Here is a 27,957-nt window from a genome sequence, read left to right on the forward strand (position 1 = left end):
AGTAGTCGAGCAGTACGAGGAGGGCGCAGCAAAAGAAACAAGATATCTAGAATTAGACAGCCTCGAAGAAGCCCGCTGTGCAGCACTCATCCAGTCTACAACATACCTTGAAGGATTACGCCACTATCATGATCGCAACATCAAAGAACGTTCGTTCAATATAGGCGATATGGTCCTCAAGCGCATCCAAGACACCAAGGGGTTGCACAAGCTAAACTCACCATGGGAGGGTCTGTTCATCGTCTCCAAGATCACTGCACCTAGGTCATATAGGCTCCAACACCTCTCTGTTGAAGGCGTCAACAACTCGTGGAACATCGAGCAACTCTGTCGATTTTATCCTTAATTTACGCATTCATGTACACCGGCCATCAGCCTTAGCTGTAGATTTTCAAGTCAATAAAGTAGTTTTATTTTTTATCATAATACGACTACTTATTTCTGCCTATTTACAGCTTGCAGAAGCAAGTTTGTCAAGCTACTCGGCTCCATTGGCAAAATTGCCTACATGCGGCTTGTAATAACAAGTCCGCAAAAAGTTTCAAAAGAGTTATTCAACTCACTGGACGAAATTGTCGAAACACGGCTTGCAAAGACAATTTCGCAGCAAAATTCATGAGTTATTCAACTCATTGGACAAATCTGTCCCTTAGCAGCTTTCAGAAAAGGAGTCATCAACACTTCGGGAGTTATCTAAACTACCTGAGATAATATCCACTAGATACGTCTATCTAGTCGCGACTTGTAATAACAAGCTCACAATTCCAGGTTTTCAAGAGCACAACATCAATATAACCCAAAGAGGTTGTAAAGATATGCTCTAGTCGAAGAAATATTGAAGAGACTACTCGCCCAAGAGGTCTAACTACCCATGTACCTTGAATACTTGTACTCCGCAGAAAGGAGTTGCATCCTAAAGTACTCTACACCATGTATCTGAAGAGGCTCATCAAAGAAGCCTTGTGTGCAGACACTTACATCTACCATACGAGCAATTATCAGGGTAGATCATAAAATGCACTAAAGCAACAAGTTGAAAGCAACAAAAATTGCAACAAGGCTATTATTTACATTTTAGAGCATTCATATCATGTTTACATTACAAGAACTATTGTTTGCTTTTTGTACAAGACTACTCAATGTCTAAATGATTTGCTACTTCTTTCGCGATAGGGTCCATCTCTTGCAGGTACTGCTGAAAGAGCTCATCCGAGCAGTCCTCCGCTATTCTTTTCGCAACAGGAGCTAGCTTAGCCTGCGGGTAGAAGGACTTCACGAAGCTCAGCAGTTGCTTGGAGACAGACTTCGCTATCTTCTGGACGTAGCCGGTGAACTTTGCTGGCACATCCTTGACTATTTTAGACAGAGGGTGGGGCTCTACACCGTCAACAAGGGGCTCCACCATGTTCGCAATCGTCCGAGCTACTTCAGAAATTTCCTTCAAAGCAAGTCTTGAAGCTTCAAGGTCGGCTTCGCGCTCCTGGAGGATCTTCATGGCATTGACCAAGTCGACCTCGCCATCTTCGCTCATCTTCTTTTCCTTCTTCAGGTGATGATCCAGGTTCTCATATAAAGCAGTCAACTTATCATGTTGATCGGTCACTCGGTAGTACAAGTTCTTCCAATCGGTGACTTATCCGTGGAGATCATCCCTTGACTTCTCAAGCGCTGCACAAATAATCCACAAAGAGGATTAGCATTGTAAGTAAAATCGGTACTCGAAGACCAAGGAAGAAGATCAATTACCTTTCATCTGCTGGTTTAGAGACATGTTGCAACCTTTGATACGGTCCTTCTCCTCATCCAACTGCTGGATACGATTCCGGTACTCGGCGGCTTGTCCGTCGTACTTCATCAACAATCGGGAGGAGTACTCCCTCTCCTTAGCAAGCTCCCTAGCAAGGGCCTTAACACGGAGTACTAAGTCCCCATAGCCTTAAAGCATCTGATATTTTCACCGGGAGCATCTGATAACATCCTGCACCACAAAGTAAGTACTCGTATTAGTATATGACTACTAAGTACAAATCGTGTATCAACGCAAGGAGTCAGATCAAGCATACCTCTGTATATGCAACAATGCGGCGGTGCATCTCCATCATTCCAGCTACCATATCCATGTGTAGTAGTGGGTCATCGATCAATTGGATGTCCTCAAGATTTAGTTCTCCAACTGCCAGTGGGTCCCCGTGTGCTTTAGAATCCGTTGCACTAAGTGGAACATGGCACGACTTGTCGGCGGACCCGGTTCGGAAGATGGGACGACCACCACGACTTCCAGCACTTCCGCTGCTTCAGCTGCTACCTCTGGCTTGGAGGCTACAAGAGTAGCCATGGTGCCAGAGGTAGTCGCCTCCACAACTTCAGGCACTCATTGCTTGGGACCTGGCACTACTACGTCAGTCAACAAAGATATCACATCCTGCATCAATGCTGCTACGATAGATATGGCACCTGAGTTGCTTATCAGCGCAGGATGTTCTTCTGGCTACGGACTTGCTGGAGCCGGAGAAACGTCTTGGATCAAGTGGCTACTGCCATCAGTCGCCGGCTTCAGGCTAGGACCTCCAAGTTCCATGTCAGAGGATTTCCTGCATGTGGAAAAGTTTCAGGGAAATAAAACAAGTCGTTCGTGAGCTACAATTACTACTTGTAAGGAGTAGCAAGGCATACCTTGAAGATCTCCTCAGTTTCAGGGAAGGTTCCCCTGTCAGGCGAAGGGGCTTAACTGTCAAAGATGACTTCTTTGGCGCGGCTTGCAGGATTGCAGCACGATCGTCACCTGCCTTTGTTACCGCCTCTATTCTTTGAGTACCTCTCGTGCCGACAACATCCTCCTCAAAGATAGAAGGCTCTGGATCGTCTTCGGTTTCGATCACCTCCTCAATGACCGGCAGTTTGTGTTGAGCAACCTCAGCAGCCACCTTCTCCGCCTCGGTCACCTCTTCGAGTACATGTGCACCACCAATACCATTTTGAGTAGACATGGTGGTATTGGAATTACTTACTGGGAGTACTCGATCCTCAGGATCTTGTCCTTCTTTATAGGTTATTACCGTGGGGGGTATGTCTTCCTCAATAACAGGCTTCCTCACAGATCGCTTTGTAGTGATGGACCGTTTCTTCCTCGGTGGCGGAGCAAATGCAGCTTCAAGATCATCTTTAGCTGCGCGCTTCGACGATCCAGAGGACGACCCAGCCTTATTAGATGGCCATGCCTTGATTTCAAAGTCCCCCGTAGCTTCGAAATCAGAGCTGCTGGAGGCCTCGACTACTTCTTCTTCCTCCTCCTCCCCAGCTTCACTCTCCACGCTCGCTACTGTGTGGACGCGAGGAGCAGCTTTGCAAATGTCTTCTGATTCGGGAGGACGAGGAGCAGAGCAGTACAAATGCACATCTTCCTACACAGATAGACAAGATTATTACACTCACACATTAACAAAATGAGTACTCGGGGGCTGCGGCCATAGGTACTTACAGCTTTTGGTGGGTTGGCAGTGCAGAACTCTCGCACAATGGTGGGGATTTCACCCACGTTCTTGAACATACGCCTCAACCGTGCCATGACCTCGTCTGTGCTAAGTTCCTCGGGAGTCATTCTTGATGGGTCATTAACTCCCGAGTACTCGTAATCCCAGCGGCATCGCAGTTGTAGGGGCTGAGTCCGCCGCTTCATGAAGCTCAATGCTACCCTGACTTCAGTCAGTTCTTCTTGCTTCAGCTTGGATATCCTGTTCAGGAGTTCGGGTAGTTGCAGACAGTCTTCATGGTTTGGCTCATCTAACCATCTATTGTTCTAGGTGGGACGATGCCCTATTAGCTTGGGGAGCTTGGGGTCATGGTTGCCAATGTAGTACCACTTCTCGTTCTATCCAGAATGTGAATCAATCAACTCATAATCTAGGTAGAGACTCTTGAGCTTCTCTCTCATTTTAATTCCGACCCCTCTAACTACTTCGGTGTGCTCCCTCTTTGGCTGCAGCTTCACTCGGAAGAACTTCCAAAATAGTTGGAAGTAGGGATAGATCCCCAAGAAAGTTTCGCACAAATGCACAAAAATCGAGGCATGCAGAATGCCATTGGGATTCAAATGTACAAGCTCCAATTTGTAATAATCCAAGAGACCCAGGAAGAAATCTAACGCCGGCAAAGCAAGACCACGCTCAATGAAATGCGCAAAGATTACCGTTTCCTTCGGGTACTCCTTCAGTGGCAATGAGTTGTCTAAAGCGGGTCTCCAGTTGATGACATCTTTCTCTTGGAGAAGGTTGGTGGCCACAAGTATCTTGATCTCCTCTTCCTTTAGAGCGGATCTCTTCCACGCACATGCAGGAGTCAGTGGTGCAGTTTGGTCCGTCTTTCCATACTTGGGCACCGGCAGTTGCGGCTCTTTCTTCTTGTCCGCCTTCTTCTTCTTGCCCTCAACCACCTTGGATGTAGCTGCTTTCTTCCCCATTCTCGATGTCACGAGTGCCTTCTGTCGCATGCGCTCGAGGGCTGAGTGGGGTGGGGGGGAGGGGGCGCTAGCGCTCGAAGATTGGGCAGCAGCGCTAGAGCTACAGTGTAGAAGTTGAACAGACATATGGCCAAGGTAAAACGGAAGGGATAATTTCCTCCATTATTTATAACCGTGGCGCAATAACAGCAGCGGGAATAAAGGAATATTCAAGTTTAATGGATCTGAGGTTTTCACACCTGATTGGCAGTTATCTCTATTTTGAGAAGAGATAAGGTTTCCGTTGACACATGGTCACGTTGACCAAAGGTTGACCCTTATTGTAACACCTGATGTTTTAAGTCATCAAAGGTAACTAAGAAAAGCCAAAAGCAGAATTATGGAGAAAGGGAGAAGAAATTGGCTAAAAATCAAATTCAAGTCAAATTTGACCAAAATTTGAATTTTGAATTCGAAATTCAGAAAAATTTGGCAAAAATATGGAATGAAAGGATGAGAGTGTTTAGAACTTGGAGATCAAGATTGGGGACAAAAATCTGGACCTAAATATCTCAAGAAAGCCAAAGAAAGAAATTAAAACAGAAGGGTACTGTTCATCGTCCGAAAATAGGATTTCAGAAAAAAAAACAGCATCAGTGTCCATTTTGGAGATTGTTTTCTATCAAATTTTCCAAATAAGTGTACCAAGGCAACTATACAGTGATGAAGTATGAACTTTGGACAAATAGATTCGGGTGTTGTTGATCAGGAACAGTAAAGGGAACAAATTCAAAATTGAGCTCAAAGTCAGCACTTTGTCACGGTAGACTGAATTGCTCAAATTGTCTAAGTCTGAAACAGCAATAAGTAGCTGAGTTTGGAGCCGATTTCAGAAGAATGTAAAGCAAAAGGTGTAAGTGTTTATGAGCAAAATGGAATCCTTGAAAGTTGTAGAACACAAATGGGAATTAATTGGACTAAGAGGAGTGAGCTTGGGCCACTGAAATTAAATCAACAAAAGTGCAAATGACCATGTTGAAGGTCTGACGAACTGAATGAGGTGTCAAAGGAGATTCAGTTAACTGAGGGAAAGAATTCGAAAATTTCCAACAATTGGATGTTTATCTCGGGTAGGAGTCTAAATATGAATTAAAGAGCTCAAGTTTATCAACAACTTTGTTTAAAGGACCGTGGAGCCGTCGGATTCAAAATCGACCGTGGCCGAGCTTTGAACTTCGGGTGTCAGGGAAACAAGGAGGGGGAGGGCGACAGAAGCAGGGCACAACATGTCGTCGCCGGCGTCTTCGGTCGACCGCCAGCGCAGCAGCTACGGCACCTCCTCACCACGCAAGTCCCTAGCTAGGCCACGGTGTCGACCATGCGCACGGTAAAACTTCATATATCTACCGCTCCTGCCGCCACTTTCACCGTCGGTTCTTTTTACCGCCGCCGTCCTCTCTGTCAAGTCGCCGCCGCCGGGTGAAATTCCTCCACCACACCGCAGCTCTCATTGATTCCTTCCGTCCACACCTCCACTCACACCCCACCAGCAACCCTAGCAACTTGTTGCCCAGCCTCTCCGCCGGCGTGCCCTACATCACCGTCGTTTCTGTCCGCCACCGCCGCACCTCCTGCTCACGCTGAGCACCTCCTTGCCATCGTTTTCTTTCCGTGTGGACAGTCGTAGGTGAGTCCTTAGGGTACTAGGAAGCCGTAGAGGTAGTCGTCGGGGTAGGCTGCGCCGTCGTTGTGTTTAGTCGCGACCGACCGTTAGCGCCGCCGCCCGCCGCCGTGGAGGGAATGGCTTCGGCCACCTTCCGGGGAGCTACCGTCGCGCACGGGTGCGCTAGGGCATGGGGATGCTTCCCCGGCCTAGCCCCGTCGCCGGTAGGGCGCCGGCCGGCAAGCCGCGCCGCCCCCTGTCGCGCTCGGATTTTGGCACGAGAAGGAAGAAGGGTCTGGCATCGGCGGGCTCGCGCGTCAAAGGGAAAAGGGGAGAAGGGAGGCCGGCCGGGCAAGGGCGTCGGATGGGCCGCAGTCTTGGAGGACCGGGTGCCAGTGCGGGCGGCTGTTGGAGGAAAGAGGCCAGAGGCCCGTGAGATCCAGTGAGCCGGTGGGCCGGTGAGGCAGGCCGGTGTCACGAAAAGAAAAGGACAAGGAAAGGCGGGCCATTGGGCTGGTATCGGATTGAGAAAGGAAAAGGAAAAAGAAAACGGCCCAGTGAGCCCAGCAGAGGAGGAAGTAGGCCGGCGGGTTGGATGAATAGGAGAAGGAGGTGGGTCCGAGCCGTGGGCCCAGCGTAAGAGAGAGGGGGTAGAGTGAGGGCGCGTGAGAAAAGTAGGCCGGGGCTTTTTCGGGAAAACTTAGATTTCCTTTTGTAGAATAATAGATTAAATCTGGTTATCACTATTTAAATCACAGAAATTTCTAGGGGTGTCCAAAATTAGTGAAACCAATTTTGTTAGGCTTATTTTATTTTCCTTTATGCATTAAAATTTTTATACCCTAGGAAAAATAATAAAAAAATTTGGGTATTTATTTAATGCCTTTCTTTTAAGGTATTTAAATAAATACTTAATCTTTATTAAATACATAAAATATGGAATCACATTTTCATAATAACACATTATTGTTAACTCATAGGAAATTAAGTTTCAAGACTAGAAAATAATTATAACATTTTCTAAAAATAAAAGGAAGAGCCTTAGATAAGGTTAATAAAGGAAATAAAAATGGTGGGTTAATCTTTTCGGGTTTTTGTGTGTTGGCTTGCAACTTTATCATGATAAATTGTATAGTCCATTGTTGGCTTGCAACTTTATCATGAAGGAAAGTTGTATAGTCTTGTATTCAAAAAGTTGCATTACTAACCCCTGCATATGCTTTATCATAGACACCGAAGCACCGGAAGAGGATTTCTCGGAATTTTCAGAAGGATCTCCAGAGTTCGAAGAGATCATTGAGTTGGTCCCCTGTGAGGCCAATCCTTCAGACAGTGCTAACTTTTTTATAGAACAAGGCTAGCCCCGGTGCATTACACCTATTTATTTTGGAGTCATAATTTCATGTGTCCAATTATCGATTATTTGCTATATGAATGCACTAAGTCTAGGAGTTGATTGAAACTCATTCTTGTGCATTATCATACCTTGTTTTAAGGACATCTTTGCCACTTGTTCAAACATTTAGTAAGTAACCCAAGTCTAGAAATGCTTAGTTGCCTAAGTAATTGGTTTACCGAACCTTAAGGTGAAATGTGGGGTCATACATGCTATTTATGGAAAGATAGCTTGAAATTAAGAAGCGGACAGAAGCTAAGGATGTAGTTCTGTCTGCTAGATTAATTTGGTTAAGGCCCGATCGTTGTCTTAACCTCTGATCAAGTGAATGACATCTGATCACTTACTGGGTATGGGACCAGTAAAGCCCAATAGGTTAGTAAACTCTCTGATCGGGAATACTTCGTACCCGTGCTTGACGTGCTGGAGATTGGCAGGGGCGTAGCCTGAAAACTCACATGGTGATCAGGCCAGACATGGGGTCCCATGTGGGGGTGCGTCCCTGAGTCCGGGTAGTCTTATTCCCAATCATTGGATTTGCTAATCGAAAGGTCGTTACGTACGACCTGGACAGTCGTATATAACTGGTGATCAGGGTACTCTCTTGCATGATGTAATTTGATCCGGATCGCCGCAATTCTCGGTTATGAATGCACTTGATCACTGTTGAGCATCGTAGTTCGAATTCATGAATGCTATATCTTTCCACTAATATTTTGGTGTATGACTTAATACCTTGTTGTTTGCAAATAATCTTTTTATCATCATTTAGAATGGTTAGGTAATAACTTAATCGAAATAAAAGATAAAGCTAAGGTCTCACTTTTAGTAAGCTCTTTGGGCAAAAGTGTGTCAGCCAGTACACCGAAAAAGCTATCATATAGTTCCAAGAAAAGCTATTATATTAGTTAGTCGGGTAAGCCTTGCTGAGTACCCCGTACTCAGGGTTATCCCTTGTGGCTGTTTTCAGAAGCACCGCCGGAATCCACTGAGAAGGAAGCCCCGAAAAACTAGGGTATTGTTATGAGTCTCACAATACCCTTAGAAAAATCTTGAATGCTCATCTCCCACCTGAACCCGTTTATGTTTAATTCCTAGAACCTCTGTCTAACCTGCACTGTTAAGTTTATTTCAAACTACGTCTTGTAATAACTCGCACCTTATGTATGTATGTAAAAATGTAATATTTGTTGATGCTTTCCCATCGCGGAAACAATCCTGGTGTATGGCTATGAGACGTGACGTGGATCATTCGAGGAGTCCTAGGAATACTCGACGGACGACCGGATTTATATTGTTTTAAGTGCGTTTCGGATAATTGCTGTATCGGCAGCGATTAGGCGCATTTAAACCAGTTTAAGTTGGACGGTTCCGCCACACTTATACCTACCAAACTAGTCGGTAAAAGGCTCGGGGGTTGTATGCCACGTGTAATCGGCAAAAAAGTTTTTTCTCTGGATTTTAAGGGGAAAATGATACAAATTATAGATTGATCCTCAGCCTGATTCTTCGATTCAACCTAAGGCTTAGGGGCTACTCCATATGGAGTGCGACTTTCATCGCACTTTCATATAAAATTAGAGATGAAGGATTCAATATTAAGTTATATGAGGCTTGAGCACATTCTTGCCACATGACAGTGCTCGCGTACGTTTGAAGACTCAACCCGACGAAGTGCTCGAAGGACACCAAAACTAGTCGATGAAGCCTACAAAAGTACTCGGAACTGCTGCATTTGACTAAAAAGTACTCGATGGCTTGTCGTACATACATCTATGGGCCCACCAGAAAGTTTGGATAGTCCTAAATACAGGGCTGTACACCAAGACGTATCTGACATGGAGGCTATGGTGCAGGACAGTGTAGTCTACGTGGCAAGACAGGAACTAGTCGAGAATTAGGAAAAGTACTCGTAGCAATTAGAGTAGGACTCGCCTAGTCGGTCGAATCCGACTAGTATTCTTGTAAATTAACCGACATGTAACCATGCCCCCGGCAATATAAGGTGAGTCAGGGACCCTCTCCAAAGCAATTCAATCCAACCGACACATAGGACGTAGGGTATTACGCAATCTAGCAGCCCGAACGTGTCTAAATCGTGTGTTTGTGTTCACCTTTGAGTTCCTGATCTCGGCGAGCCCCATTAACCAAAATACTACCTCGGGCACCCCTGGTACGTTGCAAACACCGACAGACTATGCATATGTTGTAATTCTGAGCATGGATAGCGAAGCAACACATGTATGATCTTAGTAAAAAAAACATCTTTAAATCTACACCTCCGGTTCGGATCTCGAAACCCCCCACCTTACACAAGAAAGATCATGTCATGATCACCTCTATCAGCGCTAGCAGGTTAAGGATATGATCATAAGAACATGTCATACTCATCGGTAGATCGGGCATGCAAATCTGGTCAACACGACCACAAGAACACCCTAAGCAATCTATCATCAATTAATAACCCGATAAAGCATAAAACCATCAAAGGAGACACTTAGATTGCTAAGAACATGAATACATTTATTACTTCACCATGAATTATTGAGGGATAAGGGTACCCATGGTCCCCATCGATAAGGATACTGGTTAGCATGTCAGTGGGCCTGCCCGACCATATTGTGGTTGGAATGTCAGTGGGCCTGCCCGACCATACCATGCGGGTCAAGGTATGAAGACACGTGGAGCACAAGCCAGGAGGCCGAGCGAATTAATTCAGCCCGGATATCACGAGATACTTGTTGTAAACCAACTCAGATTGCCTACTAGAATTAGATCCTGTCTGATTGTAACCCTAGGTCGTCAGCCTATAAGATGGTCAAGGGTGCCCCCCAAAGGTGACGGATCCCACCTCAACTTCTCGCATCCCATACCAGTAATACAATCTACCAGGACACATAACATAGGGTATTACTCTCCGAAAGTCCGAACCTGTTGAAATTTGAAAACTATGTTGTGATACCTAAGTAGTGAACCAAACAGCTATAACGTTGTTCATTACTATTACCGCATCAAACCAAACAAAGGACGTAATCAGTGATTCCACCAAACAAAGGACGTAATCAGCGATTCCAAAAGAAAACCCCCCCTTAAACGCTACGTTAGCCGTGCAATTAACACTGACATGTGGGCCCATATGTGGCTGGAAATTGCACGTGTAAGTGAACATGTTTCGTACTCTCGTCCAGAAAGCAGTAGAGCAAACATGCACATACACACTTGTTTTCCTTGAACAGATGTCAGACAAAATTTCGAATTGCATCGACAAATTAAGCTAGGTGCACCACAACAGTAGCCTACAAGACATGAACTCGTGAACACAACCAATAGTTAACAAAATAGCAGAAGACTTCCCTCTTCACAATAAGACGGGATGGTAGCAAGCCCATCAACACAAGAAAAGAGAACGGAGGGTCTACATGTATCAGACCACGCTACGATGCTCCTATGGAACAAGCCTGTTGTCCACCCACACACAGCCTGATTAGAAACCTCGCTGCGGTCGCTCCTCTGCAACATTCACTCGCAGGGCACGGCCATCCAAGCTCTGTACAATTACAGGATGAGAAGTCATATTTTTGGGGGTAACAAAAGCTTTAATTTGGCTGTGGAATATAGAAGAGGTAGAAGATAGAATCACTCCACGGTACAGCCAAATTTGCTTCATTCAAGTACTACTGTTATGCAAATGGCAGGGAATCAACACTGACCTGTCCGTCAAGGGCAGCAATAGCATCATCCAATTCCTCCTGTGTTGCCATAGTTACAAAACCGAATCCCCGGGAACGCCCAGTTTCTCGGTCATAGACAACTCGGGCGTCAACTACTTTACCATGCTCGCTGAACAACTGCACCAATTTAGAGTCATCCACTTGCCATGGCAGGTTGCCCACATAAATCCTGAAAGAAGGCCCAAATTGTCTGGGAGATCTTTCTCTTTCCACACGAGAGCCTCTAGGAGCTGCTTTATTTACAGTCAGAAGCCTTCCATTGACATCCTGTCCACATAAACAGGTACTCAGCAACTCATGTAACTGTACATTCTTAAATTGTACTGGGACATCCACATCCATATAGGATAGAATCATGAAATTTCGAGATATATATATATATATCTGTGTGTGGAAGATAGCACTCATGCATAGCATATAGATGAAGTCAGTATAAAGTATTGAAGTTCACTTACAACAAAGCCTTCACTTGAACAGCACACAAACAGGCATGTATGTCTAAAATCAAAGTCCTTACAGGCATGTGCTATGGGTTGGCCGTGCAGGAGCTAGAAGATTAGGAGCACTTCTCCAGCTCCTTCCTTGTTCCAAGCCATTGCATGGGACTATGGGACGGGAGCAAGGAAAAGATACTTAGGTCCAGCTCAAGTTGAAGCTCCGGTGCCAGAAACATTGAAAACTATATTTTCCAACACTAGTTGAGACAGCAGCAACATAAGCACAGGGGAAAGGTGGGGAAGTGCTGACTTTGTTACTTGTTCAATGGCTTGTGGGTCCTACAAGAGGGGCTAGCACATTGCATGAATTTTTAGTACAGATGAATTTGCTGGTGTGTCAGTTAGATCCTCACACACCACTGCTCATGCCCTAGGAATGAGAAAAATATACCCCTATGCCCTAGCAATCTATTAATGTTTACATGAACCATATTTATATGCAAGCTGCGAACAGCATTCGATGCATAACACAGGTGTGCAAATTAGTAGTTAACAATGGTTAAATGAATTGTAACTAGCATAAGCAAACAAGGCTATTGTAACCATAACTAAAGTACTAAACCCAGAATTTATCAAGAAAAACAGCTCCATCAAGTCATCAAATACACTCACATAGCGATGGAACATCTCCACTGCCTTCTCAGCCTCCTCAACAGTACTCATGGTGACAAATCCAAATCCACGGCTCCGATCTGTTTCTCTGTTGTAAATGACCTGCATAGCAACAAAGTAAGTTTACTTCAGAGCACATAAGCAAACTCTTTTTTCAAGCCAGGGGGAACAGGAAGTCAGGAACACATATATCCTCGAACGAGCAAACCATGAATATCCTTGAACTAGGAGCATCATAAAAAAATCCATTAAACGCCTGACCTAACAGATACAGCTAGGTAGGCACCTCCATAGTGTGCAGAGGTTGGATGAGCAACAAGTGTCAAGTGTACATGTTCAGTGTCTTAGGCTGACAATTTGTGCTGAAAGCTAAACAAGGCTTAGGGCCATTTTGCTTAACAGCACATAACAGGTTTTTAATCACCTAGCCAAAGATGCTGTTCTGATAAGAACCTTTAATCACAGCAATATCTCAACACACAACAAGAACATCTCATGAAGCAATACCACATTACAACATACCGGAACCTAAAATATCTGAAGGAATAAGGTCATAATTCGGGCAAGTAGGCTAAAGTAGCTGCACGTTTGCAACTCCAAAAGTGCATTTCGCTACTCTTGCGTAGCGGCATAAAGACATTCGCACTACCTGACTAAAAGTGAAGCCGCTCCAGAATGGAGGCAGCGGAGCCAGTCAGAAGTTTAAATTGAGGCAATTTTTATGCATGGCGTATAAAAATTAAGGAGGCGGAACCGCGGAAGCAACGGCTAGTCTCACCTCCGCGACCTCGACGACGCCGGCCTGCTCGAAGAGCTGCGCGAGGCGCTCGCTGTCGACGTCGTAGGGCAGGTTGCCGACGTAGACCTTGGCCTCCTCTGGCGGCTCGACGTACTCCCCGACCTCCTCCTCCTCGACGGCAGCGTCCTCCTCCTCCTCCCCCGACGCGAACGCCTCCTCCTGCTCCGACTCGGCCCCGTCGGCGGCGGCCGGCTCCGCGTAGTCGACGCCGACGGAGGACTCGAAGGAGTCGGAGGCGGCGAGTGGGGCGAGCGGTAGGCGGCGGGCGGAGCGGAGGCGGAGCAGGCGCGGGGGCGTCGGGGCGAGGAGGACGAGGAAGGGGGAGGTGGGGGTGGTGGGCTTCGTGAGGGAGGCGGAGGTGCTGGCGGAAGCGAGGGCGCGGAGGGACGCCGCGACGGAGGAGGCCATGGTGGCGCCGCGGGCGAGGGGAGGGCAGAGGGGAATGGGAGGAGGAGGGGAAGGGGATAAGAGAGGGAGGGAGGAGCGACAGCGAGCGGGGAGGGGATTTTGGGGGTGGGGCGCCAGGACCAGGAGGTCCAGGAGTCGGCAGGGCAGCGCACGAGGAGGAAGAGGGACGAGCCGATATTTTCCGCTCGTTTTCGTATGGGCCGGGCCGCGGACGGGGTGTTCTACATGGGCTGGGCCGTGTATTTTGCTACTCGCATTTTTAGTCCAAGGTCAGCCAGTTTCCCAAATGGCTATCAAAAGAAAAAAAAAACAAAGTTCCCGAAATGGTTGTTAGTATTTGCCACATCTGATACAAATCACATCACATCGGGGAAAAAATGGAGGAGGAGAAAACATTTGCATATTCCAGGTAATCATAAAACCGTCGATCCAAGGTAATTCTGATGTGAGACCTAAGGTTAACCTAATGTCGACTATCAAACTGACTGAACTCTAGGTGGTACTTCCTCCGTCCTAAATTATAGGTCGTTTTGTCTTATCTAGATGCATAGATGTTTGTATAATATATACATCTATGCACCTAGAAAAGCTAAAATGACCCACAATTTGAAATGGAGGGACTAGCAAGCTTCAGAGTTCAGGCTGCACATCATCTGCCGTTCCATTCCCCATCCATTTGCGCTTCACCTGCGTGCATCAAAAACAAGGCTTCGTTAGTTATGAAATACTCATGCCCACCTAGCTAGGTCCAGATACTTTTCGGTGTGGTTGATGCAATTCAGATCCTTTTCCCCCCTCGTTTAGCGGTGTAGCAGTGCCACGAAAGAGAAATGTCAAATGTGTGAGCGTAGTGAAAGTTTGCAAATAAAACACGAGTGTGTTGGTCCGCTGAACGGCACCCAAACACTATGAGGTGCATATGCCCACTAGCCAAGGAGGCAAATTCTGAAATTCTACTCCCCCATTTTTCTGAGAGGTAACTACATTGAGATCAGCAAGACAGATTATGGCTCCAGTATCTGTAAATCTTTTGTTTGAAGTGATCAGATCAGAAACCTACCTGCACTAGCAGAACCGTCTCAGCAAGGTGGGGGAAGAGGAGTCCCCGGAGGCGCACTTGCAGCCTGCTCACTGCAGATCATGCCATTGCGAAACAATCAAAACTCTAGAACAACAGAGACATACTATACATCTAAATGCATTTGAACCAACACCTTCAGTTCCTCTGACACATACCGGATCCACTTGTCGATTATCGCGCTGTACTGGGCTGGTATCTTCCTCAGAGCTTCCAGAGCAAACTGATCCTCCTTCTCGGCTTGCGACATTTCCCTTGACATTATTTCGGTGAAATCCACAAACTGCAAGGAATACCAAAAGCAGAAATAGAAAAAAAAATCAAATCAAGCACATGAGAGAGAAAGAAACGAAATCCTCTATTTGAGAATAGTGTACATGTAACTATCATGTACCTGGAAATTGTCAAACAAACGCCGGTTATCGTGGCGGTGAATACGATCATCCCATGGCACATCACCAACTCCAACGAGGACAATAGACAAAGGGAAATGACTGCAATAAAAAAACCATATAACAACTCTATATCTACGTATGGATCTTTGCAAGTAGATTGAGCTTTCTCGACAAGGAGAATTAGGTGACTTAAAAAAAACTTTAGTTGACTATATTAGGTGACAGTTACCTGGCATGTATGAGAGCCTGAAGAGTCCTTTCTTCAAGGATGTTCACAGATCTTGTCTCATCCGGATACCTTGCTGAATGAGCACCAGTAATCATCGGAACCTGGGGCAAAATGAGCAAATACAAGCATAAAAATTTGTCAGTAAAGCAGTGGTAAGTCATCCGAAACTAGAGAAGGACAACTTCATTTATGTCAGATTAAACAAGGCCGTGGCGAAATGGAAAGCGCCTTATCTATTTGAAGAACATCTGCAATGCACAGTGATCACACTTTTCATACTTTGTTTAGTTAATCACCGCAAGAGCATAAATCTTGATATTTCTCATCTCTAAAAAAAACAGAAAGGACCATACATGCCAAGAAAGCTCAAATCTGACTGCCATATGAAACAATCGACGAGATTTTAATTAGGGCATTTACACAGAAAATGGCATGCATACCTGCCCATCAGCTATGATCAGTAGAATGTGGTACTGGTGCCTAGAAACTTCAACAATTCTCGTTGCCGTTTCTATGATCGGAACTAGAGATGTCGGCCCTAAACCAGAACCCACCGGCCGGTCAGTGAGTGTGATGGGGGGACAAACGGAATGACTGAAAGATGCATTGTACCAGAAAGCCGAACGTGAGGAGCGATCTCTCTGTATCGCTGCAGTGCTTCTGAAACACCAGTGCACGCCCGGCCATCTCTGTGGAAGTTGAAGACGTTTCGATCATGCGTCGTTGCTGAAACAGACGTGGAAGCAAAATGAGAACACCATATCTCTCCTCTCTGGTTTGTTATATGCAAAGGAACGAAGAATCAGAGGTCTTACTGTCCCCAAAGCCGAAGCATGGGATCTTGTTGTCTTCATCGTATGCTGACAGCGTCCTCCCAATAATGCCGATCGCCTGCTCGTACGGGTTTGGAGCGTTCCCGAGGTGATGCAGGCTTCTCCCGTTGAAACAATGCTTCCCTTAAATTACACAATCGATACTTCAGTCAGTTGTCATGCACAATGACTGGGAAAAGGGAGGGAAAAAAACAAGGTGATCTATGGTAAGAAAGAAAAGAAAAGAAAAGAAAATAACTGATAGTGTCAACCTGTCCATTCGTTGCTCCTGGTGAAATCCACCCCGATTACAAGGTTAGATGACTCGAGCCCAACCTTTTGGAGTTTCTCCTTCACCTGGATGGGGAGAGAGAGATACCCAACCCAAAACAACACTGGCAGCGTCAGGAGGTACTCAAGGGTTAGGTAAGTTCTTGGCTTCATGCATCTGTAATTCTCACGCCGGGGGTAATCGGTAATGAAATGGAGTGAAAGTGAGCATGTAGCTGACCTGATCCAAGGTGCTGCAGTTCTGGTCTGTTCCTGCCGATCCATGGCTTTCAGCGGTGACTCTCTTGAGACGAAGGGACCAGGTGAAGCAGAACAGCAGAAACAAAGTGGAGAAGATCATCTCCGGGCTACAAAGGCTCTAACGCTCTCAAAAGCAAGCAAGAAATGGCAGTGAAATCGATCAGGAGCTGGAAACAAGCAGGCTTGGGCGCAGTCGCACTCATCAGCACCTGGAGCCTTTTTATAGTTTTGGGGATGAGACGCAGCAAGGTGAATGCGATTGGCCGAGAGAACGAAACTGCAAGGCAACGACCCAGCAGGACTTAGAGAGGCCGCGACGCGATGGCAACGACGCGCAAAGGATGTCGATGGACACGCTGAAACGAGCAGCCTACGGTGTGGTGCTCTGCTGTGGTGGTGCGAGTGGTTGGTTGCCATGCAATTCTTTAGGGTATTACTACGTTATTAAACTTTTACACCGACGAGGTCGCTCTTAATTTTTGCATAAGAGATGGATGCGTCATGTCCAACTTTCGTCGTGTACGAATAAAGGAAACACGGCGGGGAAAGGAAGATTGGGATTCGTTTATACCTGGAAGAAAAGAGCAAAAGGCCGGCTTGTTGCTAGCCTGTTGGAATTTGCTCTCTTTCTTTGCTGGTTTTCAAAATCTTGTCCTCAGAGGAACCGCAGCTCAAGCACTGAAACTCTGGCGCCCTTGGGATAATCTGGATGATGGTTCAGGATCAGTGTATATCGATATTCTCTTTGCAGAAACGCGCTAGATAATTCCAAGAACAACCATTACCTGGAGGTTGAAAAGGCACTCCGCGTGCAGTGAGACGGCACACGACTTGATATAGCTGTTGACCAGGAGTGGCATCTTATTCGAGTCATTCCAATGCCGCATCCAATAGCAGTAGGCCAGCAACACAGATATATCAATTTTGCAGCTTCACACTGCTGTTTATTCCCACGATAGCTTCTCAAATATGAGTATTCAACATCTTTATTTGTACACTGGAAACTTGTAGACTTCCCCTTTACAGTGTCATGTACCTAATCTAAAGCAGCATAAACGGTTTCTCGTAATGAAGACCAACTGGTGTTCGTTTTCATCTTAAAATGGAACAATCTTGTCAAAGAATGGAAATCTCAGCATCTTCACTATATCAACTTTTACAATTACACGGAGCCATCCAACACTCTCGTCAGTTTTCCACTAAACATGCATCAACAAATTGGGAAAACATCTACACAAGAACGCAAATCAAAACAAAATTTACCGTTCCCCTTCTCTAAATGAAGGAGCAGGAGCCGTATATGTAAACTGTATAGACATGGCACAACTATATTATTAGGGGTTCAGATAGCTCCATCTCATTGGATGTCTGCTCCGTCTCCGCAGGAGGTAACCGCACATAGTTCAGTCCCAACCATTGCCATGGCCAGCACATGTATCTATGGCCATTGCGGTTAACAGAATCGGTTCTATTATCTGATTCTTCAAGCTGCCTGTTAAGCTCCTCCAGCCTCTCTCGAAGCCTGGATGATCGCAAATCCGCTAGTTTTAGAGACTTCTCTGCAGCATCGCGTGCTGCCATCGCTGCGGCTGCTGTCTCTTCCTTGAACTTCAGCTTGTTTTCAAGCTCCACCATAGCTTGCTTTGCCTCATCTAATTCCTTTCTAAGGGATGAGATCTGCGTGACAAAGCAAATCCCATCAGATTGAACTCAGCTAATCAAAAGTTTAAAAAAAGGATGGTTGAAACTGATGTTTCATCATCATAAACAAACCATCCATTCCCTTGCATCAGTTAATCTATGTATGTTCGCTTAAACGCAAGTCCAAACGCCATGGCACTATATCTACAAAGGCTCTATAATGCTCCATTGCAGATTGCTGTATGCTCCACACAGTCATCATGGCACTGTGCCGGCTATTGGTTCAGCCGCATCTTCTGCCACCACTAGTTGCCCAAGGCCTTCCTTGCATTACACATCGATAGGTGAAATTTGTCTATCTACGATGGGATAACTGCAGAAGGCATCTAACTTGTTTCTAAACTGAAATTATTTAGATGATTATTAAGCTAACAGGACCATATCTAGGAAGGAATGCACTTAAGAATACTAGAATGATAATCATTAAGTATGGACATGCAATTTGTAACAAAAATAGCAGCAACAAAACATACTCCCTCCGGTTTTTAACATATGAAGGGCCCCTCCCCTGTTTTCAATAAGATATGTATGCCAAATCATATAGTACTGCAGGCTTATGCTTGTCTCACTTATTAGTACCCATAATATGTATGTTTTGGATAATTGTAACATGTAGCAGAGGAAAATCTGCTGAATATCCTTTTTACGGGGAAAAAATCGGTTAAATGTTATTCTCACGGATGCTACTCTAGGTGTTGCAGGCAGTTCACTTTAGATATATTAAACATATAAGTTGCAAAACCAATCACGGTAGTTTGATTGCGCATGGGACAAACTCACTGTACTAGAAGTTACTCCAAAAGAAATCTTTCTAGTCAGATAACTATGACGCAAAGGTGACAAACATGATAGACCCATCAGCTTTTATGAGCAACCCCAACCCCTCAAGAAAACACAAACAAGACACCGAAAGCATAGAGACCAAACAGAACTATATGGAATATGTTTGTATTAAAGCACCTGAATCTGGAACTCTTGCTCAATTGATCTACCAGCTTCAGCTTCCTCCTCTGCTGCCATCTTCCATCTTTTAATCTCCTCTTCAGCAGCTGTCACATCCATCATCAGACCCTCAACCTGAACAGAGTGCATAGAATGTGATTACCCATTGATAATAACCTTAAAGAGAAATAAGTAGTGTACTTGAAACATCAAATTATACATGGGGAAGAAAATTACACTTTCATTTGCCACCCTTTCCTTCTCTTCAAGATGCTTTATTTGCTTTCTTAGCTGGACAATCTCTTTTTCCTGCCCTTCCAGCCTTGTTCTTAGTAGACCAGACTCCGCCCTTAAAGCCAGCAATTGCATAGATGATAAGAAGCGGGAAGCAATTTACAATGGTTCAAAGCATCCACAATAGGATATAGCAACGCAGCAATATCCAAATGTCTTTTTGTTGCAAGGAAGTTCAATAAGCATGTCTTAAAAACCATATGTTCAGTTTACACGAAACCTAAGCCAAATGATATTCTAAGTTCATTAAAGTCACTCTAAGTTCAACAGGCAGAGAAAACAAGGACTAGATGTACAATAAATTGAAACAGGGGATTTCTCTACCCCTAGAGGCTAGAACTGGGTGTGAGCAATCTTGGCCATGGAAATGAACTAAATAGAACCAAAGCTCATCTGTAACCAGCTCGCAAAACTAAAAAACATTCATCAGTCACAATAGCTACCTTAGTGCTTCGATGAGATGTTGGAGCTCAATGATCTTAACTTGGGACTCCTTCATGGTATTCTCTAGTGCCCCTGCCTGCAATGTTGATTGCATAACTAACAATTTAGCGCACTATGCATGCTGAAGAACTTGCAATAACATGGATGGTAGCATCAAATTGGCCATACCAGGGTATAGACCTCGTCCTTCTCCACACTCCCTGGCCTGTGCTCCTTCCGCTCGTCGAGTCCAATCTCAATGCCGGCCTCCCTCAGTCCATCCTCTGCAACCTTTAACACCTCGCTCGTAGTCGCCTGCAGTGCACTCCTGAGCAGCACCCCAATGTGCTCCTTCTCTTTGATCAGTTCATCCACCCTGTCCTCCAAACCCCTCAGCTTGCTCTCCTTGTCATCGATGCATGCCCCAACCTTCTCCAGGGCCATTGCCGCAAGCTCATAGGCCAATTTCGTCCCTTCCAGGGACACCTTGAGGCTTTCCTCAACGTCTGTCTCCTTCCAGACAAAAACCGAGTCTGACAGCGTGCTGGCAGCATCAGCATCGACCAGCTTGACCACCTCCCGCATTTCATCGTACAGCTTGGAGGCGCAGCCGATCTGCTCGGCGAGCACGGGCCTCTGCGCGTCAAGCTTTACCTCGAGAGATGCGATTTTGTCACGGAGCTCGGAGATCTCGGCTTCCCGCTGCGAGAGGGACTTGGAGAGGGATTCGCAATCGGCGGACCTGGACGCGACCGATGCCTCGAGCTCGGAGACCTCGATGGCGATCTGGTAGTTGCGGTGTTCCATCTGCTCCCGCGCGCGGTCGCGGTCCCGGTTGGCGGCGTCGATCTGGGCTAGGAGATCGTCGACGATGTCGTTGGCGCGCTTGAGGACGCCGTACGCGAGGGCGGGGAGGCCGGAGGAGTACTTCTGGGAGGTCGGGAGCGGGGCGGGGGCCGAGGAAGGGGAGGCCTTGGCGGAGATCCTCTCGAAGCCGGAGGAGAGCATGGAGGAGGCGGTGGAGGCCTCGGCCTGGAGCGCGGCGAGGGAGCGGGCGGAGGCGGCGGACTCGGCCTGGAGCGCGGCAAGGGAGCGCGCCGAGGCGGTGGACTCGGCCTGGAGCGCGGCGAGGGAGCGCGCGGAGGCGGCGGCCTCGGTGGTAAGGTCGTCGCGCTTGCGGAGCACGTCCTGCGCGAAGGCCTTGAGGCGGGCGAAACGGTTCTCGGCCTCCGCTAGGGAGCCCTCAGCGGCGCGGCGGAGGCGGCGCTCCTCCTCGAGCTCCGCGGCCAGGTCCAGCAGCCGCTGCTGCGCCTGGGCATCGGGCTGGGGCTGGGCCTGTGGTAGGGTTTTGTGGGCGGAGGCGGAGGCGGAGGAGGGAGGCGGGAGGGGGTCCTCGTCGACGTCGGAGAGGACGGCGGCGTCGTCGTCGTCGGCCATGGCGTCGGGAATTGGCCGGCCTGGACGGCGGCGGTGGTGGTGGTGGGTTTGTGTCGTCGCGTCGCGTGGACGGGGAGGTATCTTCCTTGCGGCCTTGCCTTGCCGGGTCGTTGGGCCAGCTGACTTGATTAGGTGCCGGTTCGGTTTTATTTTATTTTTTTCTGCACACAAAACGAACTGCTCTGTTGGGCTGTTTGGACACCTTCTGGAAAGATGATGACTCGGACCCGCCGTCTCGATGCGTGCGGCTACTTTTCAAGCTCCATGGACGGGCAGGTGAGGTCGCCGGAGACGGAGAAGAAAGGAGTTGGATGAAGCACCATAAAACAGAAGTCTTCAAAATTTTTTTTAAAAAAAGTCTATTTTACAACCCTCACCTATTTACTTTGTCCACTTAACCTCCTAAGCAAAATTTAGGTTCGTTTTGCTCCTCTAAACTATTTCATTTGATCCAATCTACCTTCTAATTAGGTTTTTTTTCTTCACATGCAAGTTGAGATTTAATTTCAGATTTTACCAGTTGAATTATAACACGATGCTCTACGTTAGAAAAATATATTAGTAATTTTTCATGATTACCTTTTATACAGTTTTATATGTCTAAGATCAATTTCGTATTAAATATTTCTAAACTATGAAAATAACCATGAAATTTTTTTTAACATAAGATATCATGGTATCTGCTCACAAAACTTGAACTCAAAATTCAGCCCATATACGAAGAAATAAAAAAGAAAAAATTAATTAGGGGATAGATTGGATTAAATGAAATAGTTTAGGGAGTAAAGTGAGTCAGGGGATAGATTGGATAAAATGAAATAGTTTAGGGAGTAAAGTGAGTCAGGAGGTTAAACTGACAAAACTGATGGACTAGAGGAGAGTAAAATAGACTTTTCTTTTTTTTTTTTTTTTGGGCGAAGGGCGAAAGGAAGGAATCTTCGTCTCGTATACACTCCGATGCTTCAGTAACTCCGCAACGGAAGGGAACGCATCAGCAGCGACACGAACAAGTTTCATTCCAATTTCACCTAGGACGCGTGTACGAATCTCGTAGTTGTATAAACTTTCTTCGAGAGCTTGATATTTATAAACTTGCAGCTGCATTATGCGGAACAATTTGTAAGCTGATTGAGAAACTTAACCGCACTCTTCATACACACTTACAACGGCGAAGAGCAAATGAGCTTTACAGTTTCTTTCCATGCAATCACAATTCACAACATACAAGCTACTTTTTCTACCAGCACTTGTTTAGATACCATCTGAATTCTTGGCGGCGTCACTAGCCTTTGAACCCTCATAGCTAGTTCTTTCATCAGTTTTTAGTCAGATGAATGTAGCGTAGCATCATCAGAGATGTCATAGCGACTGCCTATTGCCATATCTCGTGATTTTGTGAAGAAGCCATGACTGAACGCTTCTTCAGAATCGGAGATGTCATAGAGACCTCCTTTCACCATATCTTGTGAAGAAACCATGACTCAATGCTTCTTCAGCAGTCAACCTAGCTGAGGGCTCATAAGCGAGAAGGCGCTTCAGCAGGTCAATGAAATCCCCAGCAGAGTGATCCACGTGCTGCATCACCAGGTTCTGCGCCGGAGACAAAGGACCATTGTTAAAACAGTAAATAAAATCAAAAGGGTTTTTCAAAAAAAAATTAAAAGGCAGTTGCCAAGGAGAAATAGATGTATTGCCTTCGAACAAGAAAACTTGAGTCATTGTGCATAATAGCAAGGTGGGAAAATAAGGTTTAGTGAACAAATTGAAAATCCAGGAGGAAGCATTAATCATCCAAGAATTAGGAGCCCTGTCACATTTACCTGGAGGCGAGGCAATTTGAGAACAGCTCTAATGCTCTCCCTTGTTGTTGCCCCTTCTGGCCAGTTCAATTTTCCTCTTCTGACGTACTTCTCTGCATGTTGGCTGAGTTTACAAAAAGCAAGCAGCTAGAGTTAAGTCTCAAAGGAAGCATTAGGTGCTAATAGTGCCAATAGCACAGGTAAAAAAGCCATACTCTGCTTTTTCCAGCATGTGCCGTGGAAGAGACCCTAAAACTCTCTCCATCATTGCCAGGTGTTCCAAGTTCTCGTGGGTTTGGAACAGCGTCTCACCCTGTAAAATGAGGCCAATGATTTAATCAGACATTCACCCTTCTCAAGGATAGCAACAAACAAAATAAGAGAAGTACATACCGAGCAAAGCTCAACAAGTATACAACCAACACTCCAAATATCACATGGGTAGCTCCATCCATGCCCTTACAAGTTGCAACGGTGACATAAATATTAAGCTCCCGTTCCACAAGCAATGAAAATGGTGTATGCAATTGGGTAGCAACTACAGTCAAGTTCATACCCAAAATAACTTCAGGGGCTCGATAGTGCCTAGTAGATACAATGTAGCTGCGGTCCTGGTGATGGTATGCTGCACTTCCAAAGTCAATCAACTTGATGGCACTTGATTTTGGCAGTTTCCTTGAGAATGATCCATCCTAGATTGAAAATTTTTAGTGAAGATAACTAATGAAGCAGAAAGTATAGTTCAAGAGAAATAAGAATGAACTCGAGATTAAACTGATATCTCTTATGCGCCTTAGCAGCGACAGCACCATGTAGGTCCAAGCACACAAGCAGCAACCATATGCAATTAGATTAACTTAGTTTGCTTGTTAGCTAAATTAAGTAGTACCAACTTTGGATGGTTATGATTAGATGAGATCAAGTTTGTTAGCACCATTTGTAAGGGCTGGCTCTATAAAAATATGAGCTGGTGTATCCCATTGAATCAAGCAAGAATTAAGAAGAAAAGGTCCTTATTGCTGTGCCAAGAGCTTAGGCCCCCGGCTAGCCATCTCTCCTTCCCTTCCACCACGCAAATGCCAATTCATAGCAATGAGCACGGTCAAAATTTGTCTAAAATCTTTCCTATAGTTAATCTTAATCATGTAAATGGTAAAAGTACCTTAGAATCAGGTAACTTGACATAATCCGAAGAAACAAGAAGGATGTTCTCTGGTTTCAGATCAGTATGAATTAGCTGCAGACGATGCATAACTGCAAGGAAGGAAAGGCAAACATCAGGAAATAAATCATGGCAACCCATGTTAAGAGTGCTGATATAAAAAATAGACAATCCCAAAAGGCAAAGAAAACAGCACCAAAATAGCACAAAAGTATTTGAAAAATAAGAAAAGTTTGCTAAAGAAAGGGAAAAAAACATGACAAGCACTATCCACTGTCTTTCAAATGTGAAAAATTTTGGACTCGAAATATTGAGTTGAAGCTAAAGACGATTAGGACATCAGACACAGAAAACAAAAAAAGTGAGGAAGAATCTTGATAGAAAAAATTGACATATTTGAAGTTTGCAGGGTACTGTATCTACACACATGCAACAGATTCCAAAAGTTGCTCTCCAATCTGGCGAACTAGATCAATTGGGAATGGGCGGTAGCCAGTTTTCCGCAGAAAATCATATAAGCTTGGGCCAAGCTTCTCGCAGACCTGTTCATTCACCGAAATTTATTGATTGATTTGACCCCAATGTCTACTTGACAGGTTGGGGAAAATTCTATAAATCAACCATATACTTACAATACAAATATGGCTACGATAGTCAAACCAGTTCCGTATTTGAACACAACTGCAAAAACACTTGTAAGCATGTAGCCTGCCTCCATCACAGTAGCAACATAGTAGTTTTTAAGAAAGAAAATAATTTACATCACGGAAGTTATTTGTTTGGTTTCATATTGTGGACAAGTAAACATATGACTTACTGTTTGCCTGATGCATCGTTTCTTGCAAGCTTCTGTAGGACATCAATCTCTATCATTGCTGCATCACTGTACTTCTGTACAGAACGAATAACTTTAATAGCCACCATCTCTTTGCTTTCTCGGTCCCAACATTCCAGTACCTGACCAAATGTACCTAAACAACAAAAACATATCAAATATTACAGGTAAGTTTTGCTCAGTTCCATCATATAAATAATTTCGGTCGACATGGTCCTTCAGAGACAATAACAATGCCACCTTTAGATTCGCAAATTAATAAATTAAAATTAAACAGTTCACATTTTACAATATGAATACATGATAGCAAAGAAATACTAACCTTCACCCATTTTTCTGTATATTTTGTCTGCAAAAAAAAAGATATATTAGAACAGTGCCATTTCTGTGACTGCAACAAGTTCAGGAGCATTTATCAATAAGAAAACAGACAGCCGACATGCACTAAGAAAAAAGGAGCTTATGTCAAGATGAAACATAATGGTAACATCACTGGCTTTAGCTATAAAATAAGTCAACACAGACGACCTTGAAAACCTTGAACCACCATAGATTAGAAAGGAAAACTGAGATAGGAACATCCAAGTAAGAAATATTTTTTAAATGCCCTTTTCTGAATGAATTAGTTGTTTAAAAAATGGTCCCAAAAGGGTATCACAGCAAATAGATCAACCTTTAGCATTGAGGTATGTTTGAAAAACAAACGAAAGGTTTAAATGGTGATGCACATTTAAAAGAAAAGAATATGCTAACACAAGGTATCCGCAAAATTTTTTAGAAGAGTCAAAAAAAGGAAATCCAAGAAGGATAAACATCACATATCACAGAGATATTAATCCAATAATGATAGTCAAGTGTAATTACAGCGAGAGGTCAAATTCTCTCCGACAGCAAATACGTAATGGCCATCTTTATCGTCTTCTCTCCAAGGAGGGGAAGCATTTCGAGCCACACCCTTCGGGAGCAGAGACGAACAAGTATGGTCGGAATGATTTGCTGATAATAGCAGGCTGGCCACACCACCAACTTCTTGCCCACAAAATGTTCCTATCTGAGCCTACACACATCCATCCATTCATTTTTTTCATGCAAGAGAAAAATATAAACAAATACTTCCCCATGTGATGGTAACAGTGATAAGTGAGCCAAATAAGAAAAAAGGGATACAGTGGATAATAGCACAAGGAACACAGGCGTAGTACATGACAGATTATAAGTAAGAACTTGAAAGCATGTATTGTACATTCTTTCTTTCATTCCATCCACACCACACAGGAAAAATGGAACTAGGCAAGCTACAAATTACTTGTATTAACATGCAAACTTTAACAGATACCGCACTATTCAGAAATGTTATCGGTAGTTCTTATTTGATTAATTGAATCCAGTTAGATCATAATCATGTAGACCCAGCATAATAACAATCGCAACAGAATGCCTTGGGTGAATTATCTCAAACCATGTTCCTATTTCACAATTTCAGGCAGCAAGCTCATATAATTTATGACACTAGTTTATACCAAGATGTTTCCCATGATTAAAGCATCTTAAAGGGTGAATTGTCCACATATGCAAAATTTAATGTGTATCGACCCAATTTTTTGGTATTTTAAAAAAACTATGTGCAAGCTCTAGAGTGTGTTCTCAAAACAAGAAAAACGTGCAAGCTCTAGGGTGTGTTCTCAAAATAAGAAAACATGCAAGCTCTAGATGATACTAAAAGCTGTTCGGAGTCAATCTGGCTTGATAAAGAGTTAGCAGCACCCTCCAGAACCTTAACATGCTAATTTTGCAAGGCAGTTCTAGAAACTCTACAGATCCGGACTCTAAATTAAACAACTAGACCTAGATCCAGAATCTTCATTTATCCGCAATTCATAACAAGGTAATGACATAGGTAGCTAAATAGATGATCGATCCATGCGAAATCAAGCTAACCGAAATAGATGATTGATCCATGCGAAATCACCTCCTGGGGATGCCATATCTAGGCAAAACGTATCCTAAACTGCACATCGGAGAGCAGGGGAGTCGGTAAAAAGGGGCGTTTACCTCGGCAGCCGGCGCCACGTCCCAGCCAAGCCTCGGGCGCTTGCGGGGGCGGCCGGTGGCCAGATCGGCCGCGGCGGCAGCGCACTTGGCCGCCATTTCTGTTGCTCGTGGTGCTCCGATTAGCGCGTGTTCCCGAACGGGGAGGGGGGTTGTGAATTGGGGAATTGTGAGGAGGAGGAGGTCGCGCGAAGGGGAAAGTGGAGGGACGCCCGTAATATGCTGGGGAATGGGATCGGGTGCGGACCTGCTGCGGCAGGCCGGTAGCGTACGCCTCCTGCTGGTGCTGGGTCTGGTAGTTTGACCAAACGGAGGGAGCTCGCGCTGCGCCAAGATTCGTGCTTCATCTTGATGCGTGCACCGTTCCGGGATACTCCCGTCACCCGAAGGAAGAGGAGGGGAAGGTACCGTTAGCAGGTGGGTGGTGCTGCCGGTGGTGGGAGGGTGCGGCCGGCGGCGGCTCCGGCGGCGGGGCTCGGGCGGGCGGCGGGGGGTGCGGCCGGCGGCGAGGCTAGGGCGAGCGGCGGTGGGGGCGGCTGGCGGTGGGGCTCGGGCGACGGTCGTGAGAATAGAGGTGACGGAGGGAGGTGCGGGATGGGGAATAGCGGAATAGAACAAAACGTTTTTTTTCCATAACCAGTGGTATTGGTGGGTAATTATCCACCAACTCCACGAGGAGGTTCAAAAGAGTGGTTTCTGGAGCAGCAAAAGAGGTGCTCCAAAACTCCA

The 27,957-nt window shown here is 45.4% G+C and overlaps 4 protein-coding genes across 5 annotated transcripts; all 4 read right to left on the reverse strand.

Moving 5' to 3' along the window:
* Window positions 1–10,689: 10,689 nt before the first annotated feature.
* Window positions 10,690–13,605, reverse strand: LOC101780207 (28 kDa ribonucleoprotein, chloroplastic). The gene is made up of 4 exons (XM_004956116.2): window positions 13,113–13,605; window positions 12,335–12,436; window positions 11,205–11,492; window positions 10,690–11,041 (listed from the first exon to the last, which is right to left on the reverse strand). Exons 1-4 carry the CDS (start codon window positions 13,539–13,541, stop codon window positions 10,979–10,981), a joined length of 882 nt encoding a protein of 293 aa, XP_004956173.1. The 5' UTR covers window positions 13,542–13,605; the 3' UTR covers window positions 10,690–10,978.
* A 235-nt stretch (window positions 13,606–13,840) lies between these two features.
* LOC101779796 (E3 ubiquitin-protein ligase RGLG1) lies at window positions 13,841–17,530 on the reverse strand. The gene is made up of 11 exons (XM_014804761.2): window positions 17,372–17,530; window positions 16,567–17,291; window positions 16,328–16,412; window positions 16,059–16,199; window positions 15,856–15,969; window positions 15,684–15,781; window positions 15,244–15,344; window positions 15,014–15,113; window positions 14,778–14,902; window positions 14,602–14,672; window positions 13,841–14,228 (listed from the first exon to the last, which is right to left on the reverse strand). The coding sequence occupies exons 2-10, from the start codon at window positions 16,684–16,686 to the stop codon at window positions 14,621–14,623; spliced, it is 936 nt and encodes a 311-aa protein (XP_014660247.1). The 5' UTR covers window positions 16,687–17,291; window positions 17,372–17,530; the 3' UTR covers window positions 13,841–14,228; window positions 14,602–14,620.
* Window positions 17,531–17,648: 118 nt separating this feature from the next.
* LOC101779130 (uncharacterized protein At3g49055) lies at window positions 17,649–21,517 on the reverse strand. The gene is made up of 5 exons (XM_004956113.3): window positions 20,136–21,517; window positions 19,967–20,043; window positions 19,467–19,578; window positions 19,248–19,364; window positions 17,649–18,263 (listed from the first exon to the last, which is right to left on the reverse strand). The coding sequence occupies exons 1-5, from the start codon at window positions 21,381–21,383 to the stop codon at window positions 17,913–17,915; spliced, it is 1,905 nt and encodes a 634-aa protein (XP_004956170.1). The 5' UTR covers window positions 21,384–21,517; the 3' UTR covers window positions 17,649–17,912.
* A 917-nt stretch (window positions 21,518–22,434) lies between these two features.
* Window positions 22,435–27,484, reverse strand: LOC101780601 (serine/threonine-protein kinase AFC2). Of its 2 annotated transcripts, none has more exons than XM_022824405.1 (12): window positions 27,232–27,484; window positions 26,044–26,236; window positions 25,502–25,528; window positions 25,162–25,315; window positions 24,977–25,052; window positions 24,772–24,886; window positions 24,345–24,436; window positions 23,739–23,874; window positions 23,576–23,640; window positions 23,398–23,495; window positions 23,204–23,306; window positions 22,435–22,973 (listed from the first exon to the last, which is right to left on the reverse strand). In XM_022824405.1, exons 1-12 carry the CDS (start codon window positions 27,325–27,327, stop codon window positions 22,821–22,823), a joined length of 1,308 nt encoding a protein of 435 aa, XP_022680140.1. In that variant the 5' UTR covers window positions 27,328–27,484; the 3' UTR covers window positions 22,435–22,820. The 2 variants fall into 2 exon arrangements, with proteins under 2 accessions (XP_022680140.1, XP_004956174.1); XM_004956117.4 differs by having other exon boundaries at window positions 24,977–25,025; window positions 27,232–27,483.
* Window positions 27,485–27,957: the final 473 nt, after the last annotated feature.

Source organism: Setaria italica, chromosome II (assembly GCF_000263155.2).
Source record: "Setaria italica strain Yugu1 chromosome II, Setaria_italica_v2.0, whole genome shotgun sequence".
NCBI lineage: Eukaryota > Viridiplantae > Streptophyta > Magnoliopsida > Poales > Poaceae > Setaria > Setaria italica.